The sequence below is a fragment of the Carcharodon carcharias genome, chromosome 23, assembly GCF_017639515.1.
Source record: "Carcharodon carcharias isolate sCarCar2 chromosome 23, sCarCar2.pri, whole genome shotgun sequence".
In the NCBI taxonomy this organism is placed as follows: Eukaryota; Metazoa; Chordata; class Chondrichthyes; order Lamniformes; family Lamnidae; genus Carcharodon; species Carcharodon carcharias.
In genome coordinates this window covers 33,681,585-33,699,133 of record NC_054489.1, presented here as the reverse complement: position 1 = coordinate 33,699,133, position 17,549 = coordinate 33,681,585, and the positions used below count along the sequence as shown (strand labels likewise).

General features: G+C 43.8%; 1 protein-coding gene across 1 annotated transcript in view; it reads left to right on the top strand.

Annotated features, from left to right (window-relative positions):
* The window catches only part of adam11 (ADAM metallopeptidase domain 11), a 172,152-nt gene that overhangs the window by 74,936 nt on the left and 79,667 nt on the right, over positions 1 to 17,549 (top strand). The window contains exons 6-7 of the mRNA XM_041173265.1: positions 11,072 to 11,154; positions 12,472 to 12,535. Coding sequence (XP_041029199.1) covers positions 11,072 to 11,154; positions 12,472 to 12,535 — 147 coding nt within the window. The remainder of the gene's footprint in view (positions 1 to 11,071; positions 11,155 to 12,471; positions 12,536 to 17,549) is intronic.

The following is a 17,549-nucleotide window of genomic DNA, read 5'->3' as shown; positions in this document are numbered from 1 at the left end:
GGTTATATAAGGCATCTCTTTGGCGGCCATACTTTTCAACGGGTATGCAATAAAGTCGGTCATTGGTTTTTAATGATGATGGGGTTCTGCCAATAACAAGGTAGTTCTACCGAAAACCAGAAGATGGCCTATTTGGCATGTTTTACGTGTCACTTGTTCAATTACCAAACCTCTCATCTCAGGACAGCTTGAACATTGCTTTAACAGCATTTGGCCTCCTCCAGAGGTGCCCAGTGGTTGTTCCATCTTCTGTTTGTCCCTAACTGAACAGACATCAAACGAAGCAGAAATCTGCGCTCTAAGAACGTCTGCCAAGAGAGGGAATTTGCAAATTTATTTTCATTGTGGAAAAATCTGTATTCTTTACTCAGAATTCTCTATGTTGCAAAAATTGCAACGCCAATCGGAATTTGACAGAGAAATGAGTCAACGTAGGATGTGCCATTTTGAAACAGTGCAATTTAAATCATTAGGGATGGATACGGCAGCTGACGAAATTAACTCGTGTTTATCATTCAGCCTAGAGTTGTTTTTAGAATTAATCTGATGTAAGTAGTCATCCTTGTCTCTGTGAAATTACTCATTTATATTTCACAACAGCATTAGGACTGAATATTTTGCCTGGGCTGCAGTGCCTGTGCAGTCAGGTGACCAGGACCTCATGAAATTTATCAAATAATTTTATTGCCTTTCAAAAGGTTTTAGGAGACAATATATTTCAATATATAACACAATTCATTAATAGATTTCATGGGATCCACTCCCCTTGTGGATCAAATTTTATGATATTTATTGTACTACTGTGATTCAAAAGGTCCATTTACTTGGTTGTATCAATCCTTTTCATAAAGCTCTATTATTTGAACTAAACTCACCTGACCGATAAATTCCATTTCAGAAATCAATTTACTTCTGGCACCAACAATCCTGTCTTCCTTATTGCAGATTGCAAGTTCTGAAATATTCAGAAGATGGTATCCTAACAAGGTCAGGTGTACTTGGTTCAATGAGAGAGATGAGGCTGCTTACTGACATTTACTGACCATATGTCTGAAAGAAATAAGATTTCTTTCTTAATGAAATGGCTGCCTGGCACACACACTGCATTGCTTTTAATCGCAGAGAAACTTCACAATTTATCGATAGTGACTCTTCTCTGATAAAACGCCTAGGCCCAATTTTCGCTGCTCAGGCAAGTAGCAAGTCGGAAAATTTCCTGGCACGTCGCACCCTCCTTGGGGGAAACTCCCCCAAATGGCACAATCTTCGTTCCTGGGTTGGTATGGGTTGGTGACGTGTGGGATAGAGTTTGGCCCACTGTCCCTGGACACAGATTGAAGACAGCTGTGTGCCAAAGACCTGCCTCGGCTCTTTAGAACTTTGTCCCAGTTGTTGCATTAGATTTTAGGCCATCTAGCCCTCGCCCTGACCCATTCCCTATGCCATCTCTTTGCCCCCATGTTAACTTAATGCCAACCCATGCCCCACACCCGCTCCCCCATTGTCTCTTATAACCCTCATGCCACCTTAATGCGAACTCATGCCAATGCAAACCCCACCCACTGTCATGAGCCCTTGTAGCCCTCATACCAACTCAACATCCTTGACCCTTACATCCTCCATGCCAGCTCACCCAGTATCCAACACGGGCAGACCCAAGAACCATGTTGAGATGAAATAAAATAAAGATCTAAGTATCTATTACAGCTTTCACTAAATTAAAAAAGCACTCCCATTTATGAAAGCCTATTCAAAACTTTGAAATCTCCTCAAGTTCTGCATCCTTTATAAAAACTAACTTCTATTCATAATCCTACATCAAAGATAGCTAATCCTTTAATAGTCTCTTTCAGCTGTTAATCAAATTGTGAACTTGGGGCTCCCTGCTTAGATAATTGTAGTTTGTGGAACATAGCCAAGTACTCATAATGTCATAAAGATAGCCTTTGGGGAAATGTCAACAAACAGCTATTGTAACAGCTAGAATGGAGCTTTCTTTGATTTGTACTTGATACTTTCCCTCCATAATCTTCCATTAGGGAATTTTTACAGGAGGTGCACAATGAGCGTAGTTGATGTTCACATTAATTAATGTTTTAATCACTGACAAAGGCAGCCTGTTTTTTTTTTTAATTTTCAAAGGCTGGGAGTATATATACCTTCACATTCAATGGCATTATCATCACTGAAATCCCCCCACTATCAACATCCTGGTGGGCTACCATTGACCAGAAACTGAACTGGACTAGCCACATAAAGACTATTGCTACAGCAGCAGCTTAGAGGCTAGAAATCCTGCTGTGAGTCACTCACCTGACTCCCCAAAGCCTGTTCACCATCTACAGGGCAAAAGTCAGGAGTGTGATGGAGTACTCTCCACTTGCCTAGATGAGTGCATCTCCAACGACACTCAAGAAGCTCAAAACCATCCTTGGCAAAGCAGCCCGTTGATTGGCACCCCATCCACAAGCATTCATTCTCTCCACCATCAACACACAGTGGCAGCAGTGTGTACCATCTACACCAAGCAATGAGGAACTCACCAAGGCTCCTTGGAGACAACCTTCCAAACCCACCACCACAATCATCTAGGACGACAAGGGCAGCAGACACATGGGAGCACCACCACCAGGAAGTCCCACTCCAAGCTACTCACCATCCTCACTTGGAAATATATCACCACTGCTTCACTGTCACTGGCTCAAAATCCTGGAATTCCCTCCCTAACAGCACTGTGGGTGTATCTACACCACATGGACTGCAGCGGTTCAAGAAGGCAACTCACCACCACCTTCTCAAGGGCAATTAGGGATGGGTAATAAATGCTGGCCTAGACAGCAATGCCCACATCCCGTGAATGAATAAAAAGAAACAATGGACAATTCTACAGATCATATCACCTTTCAACAGCATTTACACCTACTCTTAAAAAAAATTGTGACTTCCACTCTGGGGGCTGTATCTTCTGGCTGACATGTAGGTGGCAGAGCCCGCACATCAGCGCTTAAAATGTTGTGCACGCGTCCCACCATCAGCGCGCAGCATCGCGATGTTTCGGTCGGCGGGCGCACTATGCAGCGTGACGTGCGCCCGCCATTAATTAAAGACCTTGCTAAGGTCCTTAAATCACCAATTGATGAGGATTTTGAGGGGCCCGTGTGAACTTTGGCTCGACGCACGGACCCAACGGGCAGGCGGGTAAGTGATTTTTTAACAAACCTCATCTACTTGCGGGATGAGGTTTGATTTCGGATTTTAAAAAGTTTAATAAAGTTTTTGTGTACTTTGTCAGCATGTCCCACCTCGTGTGACATTTTCACATGAGGGGGACATGTTAATGATTTTTTTATTGTTCTATTTTTAATCTTTCACAACCTTTCAGCCACCTCCCTGAGGCACCACTTAGCCTCAGGGAGATGTGCGCTCTTTCGTGCACATGCGCGAGAGAGTGTACTCTCGCAGTTGGGGAATCCCCCCTGCCCCGCACAGGAAGTACGTAGCGCTTCCCGTCGGGTGTCATGCTGGGCAGGCCTTAATTGGCCCGCCCACTTAAAATGGCGGCGGTGATCAGCTGCCCACCCACTGCCGAGTCGGTTGGGCCTGCCCGCCCGTCAAGGGCAAAATTCAGCCCTGTGAGTTAAGACCATAAGGCCATAAGACGTAGGAGCAAAAGAAGGCCATTCGGCCCATTGCGTCTGCTCCGCCATTCAATGAGATCATGGCTGATCTGATCATCCTCAATTCCACTTTCCTGCCTTTTCCCCATAACCCTTGATTCCCTTACTGATTAAAAATCTGTCTATCTCAGCTAGAATATACTTAATGACCCAGTCTCTACAGCCCTCTGCGGTAAAGAATTCCACAGATTTACTACCCTCTGAGAGAAGAAATTCTTCCTCATCTCTGTCTTAAATGGGTGACCCCTTACTCTGAGATTATGCCCTCTGGTCCTAGATTCTCCCACAAAGGGACACAACCTCTCAGCATCTACCCTGTCAAGCCCCCTAAGAATCCTATACATTTCAATAAAGCCACCTCTCATTCTTCTAAACTCCAAGTGAATACAGACCCAACCTACTCGACCTCTTCTCATAAGAAAATCCCTCCATACCCGGGATCAACCTAGCGAACCTTCTCTGGACTGTCTCCAATGCCAGTATATCTTTTATTAGATAAGTGGACCAAAACTGTTCACAGTATTCTAGGCGTGGTCTAATTAGTGCCTTGTATAGTTTTAGCAATACTTCCTTATTTTTATACTCCATTCCCTTTGAAATAAAGGCCAACATTCCATTTGCCTTCCCTATTACCGGCTGAACTTGTATGTTAGCTTTTTGTGGTTCATGCACAAGGACCCTCAAATCCCTCTGTGCGGCAGCTTTCTGCAGTCTTTCCCCATTTAATAATATTCAGCTCCTCTATTCTTCCTGCCAAAGTGCATAACCTCACATTTTCCCACATTATATTCCATCTGCCAAGTTTTTGCCCACTCACTGAGCCTGTCTATATCCCTCTGTAGACCGTGTGTCATCCTCACTACTTGCCTTCCCACCTATTTTTTGTGTTATCCGCAAACTTGGTGATAGTATATTCACTTCCCTTATCCAAGCCATTAATATATATTGAAAATAATTGTGGTGCAAGCACTGATCCTTGTTGTCATCCTGAAAATGCCCCCCTTATCCCAGCTGTCTATCTTCTATTAGTTAGCCAATCCTCTATCCATGCTAATATACTACTCCCAGCACCATGGGCTTTTGTCTTATTAAGTAGCCTTATGTGGAGTATCTTATCGAATACCTTTTGGAAATCCAAATATATTACATCTTTTGGTTCCCCTTTATCTATCCTGCTTGTTACCTCCTCAAAGAATTCTAATAAATAACTTTCTTGGTTAACCATGGTTGGTTTACCCCCTTCCTTGAATCCTTCCACCTCACTGGGATATATCTTTGTTGTGAGTCATGAACAATTTTCTCAAATGTCTGCCATTGTTCATCAACTGTCTTTTCTGCTAAACTCCTTTCCCAGTCCACTCCAGCTAACTCTGCCCTCATATCTTTATAACTACCCTTTTTTAAGTTTAGCACAATTGTTTCTGATCCAAGTTTCTCACTGTCAAACTGAATGCTAAATTTTACCATGTTATGGTCACTGTTTCCTAGGGGACCTTTTACTTTGAGATCATTTATTAAATCTGCCTCATTACACATTACCAGATCCAAAATAGCCTGATCCCTGGTTCTACGATACTGTCCCGAATAAATTCTATGAATTCTTGCTCGTGGCTACCTCTGCCAATTTGATTTTGCCAATCTACATGAAGATTAAAGTCACCCATGATTAATGTACTGCATTCTTCACATGCTGTCATTATCTCCTGATTTATTCTCTGTCCTACAGTATAGCTACTGTCAGGGGGCCAAAAGACTACTCCCACCAGTGTCTTCTTCCCTTGTTATTTCTTATCCCCACCAATATGGATTTTACATCTGATCCAAGATCAGTTCTTGCTATCGTACTTATTCCATCTCGTACTAACAAAGCTACCCCACCACCCTTTCCTTCCTGCCTGTCCTTTCGAAAGTCACAAACCGCTGAGTATTTAGTTCCCAGCTTTGATCACCTTGTAACCATGTCTTTGTAAGGGCTATAAGATCATACCCATTAACATCTATTTGTGCCATTAATTCATTTATCTAGTTCCGAATACTGTGTGCATTTAAGTAAAGAGTCATTAATTTTGCATTTTTCTCCCCTTTGACCCTCTTTACTACTGTTTTTTTTATGTTTGTATACTCTGTCCCTTCTTGTTACACTCTGGGTATCATTACCTAAATAGCCACCCTACAATGTTGTCATATCCTTTTGCTTTGTAAGCCTATATACCCCCTCTCCAGAAACCCCCCTCCCTCCCCCCATATAGTTTTCAGCCCTCTCTACAGCCCTAATTTTCAATTTGCCAGGATACTGGTCTCACCAGAACAGTTCGCTTCTACGCAGTGCTGGTGCCAGTCCTGAAACCCATTCCTCCCACACCAATCTTTGAGCCACGCATTTAACTCTTTGACTTTATTTACCCTATACCTATTTGCCCAGGGACTCACGCTCATGGCTGCAGAGAACATTATCTATCCCCCTAATTATACTGTCCCCCACCACTACTATGTTCCTATTTCCTCCCCCCACTTGAATAGCTCCCTGTACCACGGTGCCATGGTCAGTTCACTCATCCTCCCTGCAGTCCCTGCTCTCATCCACACAGCTTGTAAGAACCTCGTAACTGTTGGATAATTGCAGTGGTCAAGGTTCCTCGAAAGCTAGCCATGGGTCCCCACACCTGCTTCACCTTCAGTCACACCCTCTTGTCCCTGATCACAGACAAATTTGAATTACCTAATCTGAGGGGTGTGACCACCTCCTGGAGCAAAGTATCCAGGTAACTGATGTGACACGGTGGCTGCAGCTCGGACTCCAGCTCCTCAACTCGGATTCGAAGTTCCTCGAGCTGCAAACACTTACTACAGATGTGCCTGCTCTGGATCACCTTGCTATCCACCAGCTTCCACATGCTGCAGCAGCAACACATCACCTATCCTGCCATCACTATCGTACTTAATTAATTAATTAATTACTCTAGTATCCCCGCTCTTTACACTTTATTGTAGTTTTTTTTTGCACCAGTATCGATCTTATATTTGACAAACTTTTTTAAGAAAAAGAGAGGAAATAAAGACTAGACACCAAAATACAATCTCCCTGAAGCGCTCAACTCCAGCACTCTACTGTAAGTCACACTCAAGTGCTAAATGGTACAAAATTGGCTAGTTATATATGCCCCTATCACAAAAGATCTATCTGAATCACTTAATGAGGATCCTGTTTCAGCTGGTTCTTAATTAAGCTGCTTTTTCACTTGAAAATACCTTGCTTAAGGCTGGCAATTCCAGAATTTAAACTGGAAGTTTCAGTTTAATGACAACTACAATCTAAATTAGGTTTGTACAAAATAAAAATTTAGACTTTCTTACCCAACAACTGCACACATTCCAAGCAGGGGAGATGGTAGCACAGTGGTAATACCATTAGACTAGCAATCCAGAGGCCTGGCCTAATCTCCTGCAGTCATGGGTTCAAATCCCACCACAGCAGCTGGCAAAATTTGCATTTTATTAATAAACCTGGAATATAAAGCTGTTCGTGATATTGAAACTATCATTGAGGGTTAAGACTCTTTCTGCAGCAAAATTGAGGTCTGTTTCAACTCAGCACTGAGTTCAAATTGCCCTCCTGAGTTTGGGTTTCCCTCATGTGTGACTCACGCTCCACCCCCTTTCCCCTACCAGCAGAAATTGAATACGTTGGAAATGGGGTAGAGCTGCCACATTGGGTCCTGTCCACCATTTTATAAAGGTCCGCAGAGGATCTGATATTTGAATGTAATTTGTCTCCTGCTGTGCACACTCTTAAAAGCGTTCATTCCAGTTAAGAACATGAGAAATAGGTGCAGGAGGAGACATTTCTACCCTTTGAGCTTGCTCCACCATTTAATAAGTTCACACTGGCTCTACCTCAACTCCACCTTGCTGCAGTATCCCTATATGTCTTAATTCCCTTGTACAGCAAAACCTATTGATCTCTGTGTTGAATATATTCAATGTCTGAGCATCCATAGGTTTCTTGAGTAAAGAATTTCAAAGATCACAGCCTTCTAAGTGAGGAAACCTTTCATCGCCTCAGTTTTAAATGGCTGACTTCCTGTTCTGCCATTGGCACCGCTACTTCTAAACTGAGATGAAAACATAAAATGCTGCAAAAACTCAGCAGGTCTAGCAGCATCTCTGGAGACAGAAACAGGGTTAATGTTTCGAGCCCGTTTGACTCTTGTCCAAAGCTAAGGAGAAGTAGAAATGTGATGGATTTTATTCTGTTTAAGAGGGGGTGGAGCAGGTAAATCAAGGTTGAAGGTCAGGGATAGGTGGGAGCTAAGGAGGAGATTGACAAAGAATCATGGACACAAGACAAAGGGAGTGTTAATGGTCGTAGTAAGGACTAAAGAAAGTGCTGATAATGGCAGAATGTTTCAATAGCAGAACAAAGCTGAGCGCTCAGTGAAAGTAGAACATAGAAACAAGTGACAGATGGCCCGTGGGGTGGGTGGTGGTGGTGGTGGTGGTGGTGGTGGTGGTGGTGGTGGTGGTGGGGGGGGGGGGGGGTGGTGAGGTGGTGGTGCGGAAAAAGGATTTAAAAAAGGATGCATTTTTTAAAAATTAAAATGGAAATAAATAAGGATAAAAATTAAAATTGAAATTTTAAAAGATTGGATTGGAAAAGGAGGAGAGATGGAGGATAGAGTTCATGATCTGAAGGTGTTGAACTCAGTGTTAAGTCTGGAAAGCTGTAAAGTGTCTAACCGGAAGATGACGTGCTGTACCACCAGTTTGCGTTGGGCTTCACTGGAACATTGCAGCAGGCCAAGGACAGACATGTGGGTATGAGAGCAGGGTGGTGTGTTGAAATGGCAAGCAACAGGAAAGTCTGGATCATGCTTGTGGACTGAGCGAAGGTGTTCCACAAAGCGATCACCCAGTTTGCGTTTTGTTTCCCCAATGTAGTGGAGACAGCATTGGGAGCAGTGAATAAAGTAGAATCAATTGAAGGAGGTATACCGAAGCAGTGCTTCACCTGAAAAGAGTTTTTGGGTCCTTGGACACTGAGGAGGTAAAGAGGCAGGTGTTGCACCCTCTATGATTGCATGGGACAGTGCCATGGGAAGGAAATAAGGAGTTGGGGCTGATGGAGGAGTGGACCAGGATGTCACATGGGGAACCTTCTGTACGGAACACTGATAGGCGGGTGAGGGGAATATGTGTTTGGTGGTGGCATCATGGTGGAGTTGGCGGAAATGGCAGATGATCATCCTTTGAATGCAGAGGTTGGTGGGGTGAAGAGCAAGGACAAGGGGGACCCTATCATGGTTCTGGGAGGGAGGCAAAGGGGTGAGGGAGAGGTGTGGGAGATGGGTCAGACATGGTTGAGGGCCCTGTCAACCACTGTGAGGGAGAACCCTTGGTTAAGGAAAAAAGTAGACATGTCCGAAACGCCGTTTTGGAAGGTGGCATCATCAGAACAGATGCGATGGAGGTGGGAGAACTGGGAGAATGGGATGGAATTCTTAGCAAAAGAAGGATGTGAGAAGCTGTAGTCGAGGTAGCTGTGGGAGTCAGTGGACTTGTATTGAATATTGGTAGACAGTCACCAGAAATGGAGACAGAGGGGTCACAGAAGGGAAGGGGAATGTCAGAGATGGACCCTGTGAAGGTGAGAGAGGAGTGGAAGTTGGAAGCAAAATGGATAAATTTTTCCAGGTCCAGATGAGAACATGAAGCAGCACCGATACAGTAATCGATGAACTGAAAAAGGGTTGTGGGACGGGGCCTGAGTTGGACTTGAACAAGAAATGTTCCACACATCCCACAAAAAGACAGGCATAATTGGGGCCCATACAGGTACCTTCAGCCACACCTTTTATTTGGAGGAAGTGAGACAAATTAAAGGAGAAATTATTCAGTGAGAGAATAAGTTCAGCCAGGCAGACGAGGGTAGTTTTGGGCAGGGATTGTTTGGGCCTCTGTTCAGGGAAGAAGCAGAAAGCTCTCTGGCTATCCTGGTGGGAGAAGGAGGTGTAGAGGGATTGGATGTCCATAGTGAAGAGGAGGCGGTTAGTACTGGAAATTGTTGATGTAACGTAAGGCATCTTCTCTTTAGCTCTGGACATATGAACTCGAAATGTTAACTCTGTTTCTCTCTCCACAAATGCTGCCAGACCTGCTGAGATTTTCCAGCATTTTGTGTTTCCATCTCAGATTTCCAGCATCTGCAGTATTTTGCCTTTATCTTAGTGTTTACTTCACTACCACTTCCCTTCTAGGAATACCTAACTTGAAGAAGTACATGCTCTTTTCTCCGACTGGATTTCCACTTGTCTCTTTCATCCTGTTCACCTTCGTTGCTTTTCAATTCCTTCCTAGTGTTGATGTCTTTCATTAAACAAAGGCCCCTTCAGGTGGATGTAAATGGTCCCATGGTGGTGTTTCGAAGAAGAGCAGGGGAATTATTCCCCGGTATCTTGGCCAATATTTATCCCTGAGTTAACATCACAGCAGTAGATTATCTGGCTATTATCACATTGCCCTTTGTGGGAGCCGACTATGCACAAATTGGCTGCCATGTTTCCTATATTAGAACATTTTAAGTGTACTTCATTAGCTGTAAGGCACTTTGAAACATCCCATGGTCACGAAAAACTACATAAATGCAAGTCTTTTTCATGTCAAAAATTGAGGATCACTGTTGTGTCTCCCGTGCACATTCCGAACCTCAGGCCACGATCAGAAGTTCAGGAAGCACAGCGCAGGGATGCTGGGAGTTGCAGTGCCTAGTCAGCCGCCACTGACTATAAAATTTTGTTGGGGCTGCGGTGAGCTATCAAATTGGTTCATTTAATTTTAATACCAGGGTGAAGATTCATCGGAGTCCACGAGCACGAATGTCTGGTGAAATGTAACATTGGATGTTGATTCACTTTTTGCGTACTTTTCGCTATTGCCCACAACCAGATTAAGATTCTCCATGCACGCCTCCCCACTCAGCCCACAAACCTCGTGAGTTTTAATCCCATGGTGGCAGTTTGAGAATTTGCGTATGTCACTGAACTGACTGCGTGTCTCTGTTAATTGTTCAGACCAATGCACTTTTGCAGTGTCTCCCAGAAAGTATAGCTCTTCGTTGTGAAATTATAAATCATTGCCCTCTCCATTTGTGGGAATGTGGAGTTATACTGCAACCTACATTAAGATGAGAGTGATGAAATTGGCCTCAAAGGAGAGTTTTTCCTTCAGTCTCAACATAGTAGCGCACAAGTATAAAAGGAGCTTAAGAAAGTGGACTGGTGGTGGCTGGTGTCTTTGAGATGTCACCATCCGTTATTCCACTTGTCGGTTTCAAGCATGTTGCAGAGCCTGTTACCTGGTGTAGCACTAACCAGACTGCTATTGTTGCTGTTTTTCAGGGCAGTGAACATTGTTATTATCATGGAAAAATCAGAGGAAATTCCAACTCATTTGTGGCCATGTCGACATGCCATGGACTGAAGTAAGTACAGCTACCTAGGGAAGCACTCTGCTCCACAACCCCATTGGCACCCATATCTGCCGGATGAGAGTAAGGGGACACAGGTGTGAAGGGAGAGCCCAGACATGCCGGGGACACTGGACCCTGTGGGTTTGAGGCAGGACCTCAATTAGAACTTTTCTATTCATTTTCTGCTCAACATCTGGCCAAATTGAGAAGTTGGCAATCGGCAAAGCCAGCAAATAGAAGTTTGCAGTAGCCAGGAAAGATGGGGATTTGTGTGGGGTATCAGACCGGCAGTATGGAGGGAGGACTTGAGAGATCCCAGGGCAGAAGGCTCAGGCTCACGGGTTTCAGAGGGCTTGGGGTGCGCTGAGCGGCCCATCATGACACAAGATTTGCTTGAGGGGCCAAAGGGAAACACTCCTGCTCCTCCTTGCTCACGAGCAGTGCTATTTAAAAAAGCAGTGGCTCACATCTCCATCTTGCTGCTGGGCTGGGAGACATCACAGGGAAACATCATAATGGGAAATAAGACTTAGCCAAGGGTAAATCCTCTGGGGACACCAGAGGTAACAGTGCAGAAGACGGGAGAGAAGCCGTTACAGAGCATTTCTCTGGCCATAATTAGGTGGATAAATGGAAGTCCCACCCAGCCGCTCAACAGAAAAGTGGTGATGTAGGAGGATGGTGTGGTCAAGGGAATCAAAGGCTGCAGACAGACCAAGAAGGATGAGGAAGGATAAGTTACTTCTGTTACAGCTACATAGGAACATATGTTATCAATTTCTCAGCGAACTGCCGAGTCAGATTTTTAAAATTCATGTGCATTGTCTGCTTGTGTAGTTTATATTGAAAATGATGTTTTCGTTCCTTTCTTGATTCTTGATTCACTCTGGGTTTCTTTCTACATATAAATGATTTAGTTAAATATCCAGTGTATAGCTGGCAAACATCCTGTACTACATCAAGAAATGGTGCCTGGGTTTTAAAAGCTAGATTGTGAAAAAGGGGAAGACTGATTTCAACAACATGGGTGCATGGTGACATTTTAGGGTGACTTATTTGGAGTGTTGGAAGAACAAGAGAAGAAAGATCAGAAAAGAAACGACTATAAAATAAAGGCAGACAAAAGTAATAATGGGAAGGAGGGTCCGGGTGGGTGAGTTTAAAGGTGGAAGCAAGATTACCGATTAGAGAGCATCTTTTTATAGCATCAAGTTCACAAAGGATCTTTAAGACTGAGAGTGTCTGGTTGTTAAGGATTGTGAGTATATTTTGATAAGGTCCTCTAATATATTTTGAGTTAATCCCTAACTATTAATTCCTTCTCTTTAGCGGTGTGTTTAATGACGGGAACTTCACTTACATCATTGAAGTAATGGGCAGCGAGATCGATCAGGTGAGCCCAGGCGTTTATGTCAGGTCTTTGGTAACTTTCTCCATTTGTCCAAAAATGTGCTCATGGCCCAGAACTTCTGTGGAGTAGCAATCACTGCCAGATTGCCACACGCCTCCTTTTATCCTACCCAGGTCAGGAGCTGCACATTTCTTGCCTGGTCTTCTGACCTGGGCCTGCCGAGAACTGCGCAGCACAGCGGCTCCCTATAGGGCAGCAACGTTGGGTGAGGTGAAGCCACGCCCCCTTTTTGCAGCGCTAGCTGCCATAAAGTGGGTAAGCTCAAAGATCCCAACGACTTTGTCAGGAGATAAGTTAAATATGTAAGCTAAGTTGGTGAGGGAGTTGAGTGGTTGGTGGGGGAGTTTGGATGATTGTTGGGGGAGGGGGAGCACGTTGGGAGGGATAGTTGGGGGATGGGGGAGGGTAGTTGGAGGGTAGTCAGGAGGGTAATCGGAGGTGATTGGGGGAGGGTAGCCGGGGTGGGGGGGTAGTCAGGGGCTGGGGGTTCAGACGAGTGGTCAGGGGTTGGGGAGGGAATTCCCATACAGTCCTTGCCTGAGGACTTCCGGGGAGTCCCCCAGCGCATCTTTTGGGGTACCTCCGAGGTACAGCCCCCTACCGGGGAGTGGAAATTCTGGGCTAATGTACTCTATGTGAAGAGCTAACCATCATAGCGAGCTAAAAAAACTGCCTTGCAAATTACTATGAGTATCTCATTGAATGGTGAGATCTAAAGCAGTGCAGAGCAATGGGCAGGAAAGATCCACTTTCTCAAATAGCCACATAATGATGTACAATTCTTTAAGAATACGTTGAGAAGGGGCAAAGGGCATTCTGATTTTCCTCATCTCTTTAAGTGACATCAAAGTCCCAATGCAGGTTAAACTTGTGCCATACAAGAGGTATATCTAAACACATCTGCTTCCTGGTGTAATCTATTTTCAGCATGTAACAGAATAACTTCATTTGGTTCCTATGAGATTTGTGATAAATGGTAGCAAGACAGGAGGACTTTGGGCTACACTGAGCTGTCACTCAGCAAATTGGAGGAGGATTCATCCTCACAGCAGACATATCTGCGCTAATGATCTTTGTGTTAAAGCCTGAAGTAAGGCATTGATTTACCAGTCAGCCTATTAAGCAAAATTGCACTTGGCCATCTAGAACATGAAGGTGGCTGACATGTCATAAGCTAAGTTGCATATGTCCTTCCAGTAGGCTGAAGGCAGAGGTCCTGTATTTGGATGCCAGCAGCTGAAAGACATTATCTGCAATGGGGCGTACTCATTTATCCAGGATTTTGCACTTTTGGTTGAGGTGCAAACGCTATTTGAACAGTTGCTCAGTTTTGTATGGTGTACGTCCATACAGCGGTTCAGAGGATGCTGGCAATTCATTTGCACCTTTGTTATGAGTTGTGCTGCTTCTCGTACCACTCAACTAGAGGTTTTGCTTCCCATAATTATTAACCAACCGGTCTGGCTTATTTTAGACTTGCCACTAAAGATTGGAATTCTTCCCAGTCAGCTTTGGACAATCCTGCAATTCAGTGCCTTAATGGGTAAGCTGGTACTCACTGGACAAGCAGCTGGAAGCTTACCAGTGCCCAGTGCTTACAGGTTTGCAGTTTTAGACGGATAAACTCCAGCAGTAATCCTTGCACACATGAGGACCTTGTCAATCTGTGCCTGAGTTTCCTGGGCTTAGGTATGTCTTTTGACAGTTTAGGTGCCTGAAGCACACAGAAACCCATCATCACATTTGAATCTCCAATGGTTTGTAAATAAATGTCTTACATTGATCTTTGGAGATTTAGAGGATCCCCTCATTTCATAGAGCTTCTGGGACTCCCTGAAAACTGCACCCTGTAAACATATAGGGCCAGATTTTCACCATTGAGGTGGGAAGCTTGAGTCAGGAAATTTCCTGAGTCAGCAGACCTGTGTCCTTTTAAAAGGGCCCTCACCCTTTTGTTCAGGGAGGCGGGGTTGGGATGGAGTCGAGCCTGCTGCTTCCAAAGACAGGTGAGTGCTGAGGCAGTCTGGTTAGAGAGCCCGTCTTGGTCCTCTGAGATTTCTGCCCAGTTGTATTATAGGCAATTAGGTGCTCTATCCCTCACCCCTCATCCTCCCATTCTCTCCCCATGCCACCCTCATACCCTTCGCTAGCCACTCACCCAGTATCCACTATGGGTAAAACTCAGGAGCCAAATGGAGATTAAAACAAAATAAACTTCTAACAATCTAAAAGAGCTCCACTCACACACTTCATGCTGGAAAAAAAGTCTCATTCATGAAAACCGTTTAAAAAAATTTAAATCCCCTAAAGTGGTCAATATGTTGTAAAAACAAGCTTCTATTCACTAACCACAACAAAGGCAGATAATCCTTTAATAGCCTCTTAAAATTGTCAACCAAAAAATGACCCCCCAGCTGAGTTAAATGGGTTTGGAGCTTTGAAACTCAGTCAAGCATTCATAATAGACTCAGCTCTAATACCAACCCTTGGGAAATGTCAACAATGAAGTATATTGAAACTTCCAGTTTAGGTGGCTAGCGTTGTTTTTTCCTAAGCCACACCAGATGGCCTATCAATCAATGCACTCTAGTAATGGATGTCTGCTTTTTTACTCTAATCGAAAGCTGACACCTGCTTTTTTTCATTTTTAAATGTCTGGGGATTTAAGTTACTTCAGATCATGGCACTTACCTAATCTTATCCACCCTTCCCAAGCATTTACGCACCCTCCATAAATTTGTGGTTCTCACACTGTGGGTTATGGCCCTTGGAACATTGAAAATGGGCTCTGTTTGAACTCAGCACTAATTTCAAATGGCCCTGCTGAGTCCAGGTTCCCCACCTGTGTGATTCACACCCTGCTTCCTTCTCCCTGCCAACAAAAAGTGAATCTACCAGAAATGGCCCGACTCCATGAAAATCCAGCTCTTACAGTCATAATCGTTACCTCATAGGTTTCTGAGTTTATCCATAGATTAGTAAAAAAATAATGAAAAACAGGAACACTAGTAGGTGATTAGGCCCTTCAAGCCTGCTCCACTATTTAATAAGATGATGGCTAATTCTTGACCTCAACTTCACTTTCCTGTTTGATCCTCATAATCCCTGAAAGAAGCCAATTTTAGCACAAATTTAAAAAGTTGGCTCACAAGTAACCAGTTCCTGGACAGTGAATTAAAATTGTGCCAATATAAAAGAAGCAATGCTGTCAGACTGTTTTGTAAGAACAACTAGTTTAATATTAGAATTCCAAATCTGCTAACCTATTTACAACTCTATTTTAAGAGTTTAACAGATCTGGTAACGCATCTTCCCATTTTATCATCGTAACAGTGGTTCAACTTACTAAATGAAACAGACTCTCCAGGATATGCTATAAATAAATCAAGGTGTATGATGAACGATTGAAAACACAATCACATCAATGTCATAGCTCATATTTACTGCAGTGTTGATTTGGCAATGCACTAACACAGTAATTAGGTTACTGTAGTGCAGACAGACCAGACAGGATTATATTTCATGAGAGTTGCCACTATCAGGCTCTGTGATAATCTTTTAGACAAATAAAAATATTGTTGAATGTTCCGGGAGAAAACTAAGAGCTGTTATTCTTGTTAGTGATCTCTGAAAGTGTCATCTGTATTAATGACTCCTAATACCTACAAATATAACACTGACGCTGATAATGGATGGAGAGAGGGGCTGATTTTTGGCTTGCCAGTGCTCCAATTTGGGTGCAAATGGGATGGAGCACACCAGAAAATTCACTGGAAATAACTACTGCCAGACACACTAGTTTTGGAACCTGTTCCATTTTCCTGATGTGCCTGGAATAAGTATTTGGAACTCCAGTCCAAGGCATGCAGAAGCTTCACTATTTGCATAAGAGGGCTTGAGGAAAAGCTCCATTCGATCTCTTGTCTCTTGAGTGTGCTGCCGAAGGAAAGGTGCAATTCCTTCTTGCTGCACTCTGACAAATGGACTCCAACAATGATTTCCAAATGTGGATTAAAATCCTCAAGTATAACTATTGTATGTCATTGTAATATGAAGGTAGTCGGTAGAGCAAGGGTTAATGTGGGACTGGAGAATAGCACCGCCCATGGTATGATGTATAGAGCCACATGATCGTAGATTTTGGGAGTAGAGTCTGGAAGGAGCCATCATGGAGGCAGCACCCATGCATTGCAGCACCTGTGGTTTGTACATAATTATTGGTTAACAACAAATGGTTTACGTTTAAACATATAAGTCTCAAGGTCTCTTAGTGAGAAGCCAAACAAACCTTTAAACAATAACCTCACAGCCACTATGTTCATCTTTAGCTTCAGCTCCCCAATCGGTCAAGGGCACCCAAAACATCACCACCACCCCTAAAAGCCACTTACCATCCTGACTTGGAAATATATCGCCATTCCTTCACTGTCTCTGAGTCAAAATCCTGGAACTCCCTTCCTAATAGCACTGTGAGCTACACTACATGGACTACAGCAGTTCAAGAATGCAGCTCACCACCACCTTCTCAAGGGCAACTAAGGATTGGCAATAAATGCTGGCCCAGCCAGTGAATATAATCCCGTGAATGAATAAAAAAAATCGCCTCACAACCTAGGCCAACAAAAATTTTCAATTAAACACATAGATCAAACATTTCATATCAGTTGCAGGAAAAGCAAGCAGAAGAACAATTAATGTGTACTCTCACCCATCCCCCCCACTCGCCATTTCAGGTTGTACTAGTTACACTCATCCCAGTGTAGTTATCCCAAGATCTAAGTACCCACATCTCCAGGTTTCTATCAGCAGTTAAGAAACCACTGATATATCTCGAATATCCAAGGCTCCCCAACAAGGAAGAGGCCCGTACTCAGTCTCTGGTACAAATGCTGTGCAGCCCAACTCGAGAGAATTATAGTTTTGAGCAAAGCCCGCAACACTTTACTGGTTATAGAGACCGACACCCTTACACAACATGTTCTTCACAGGCCCAGAA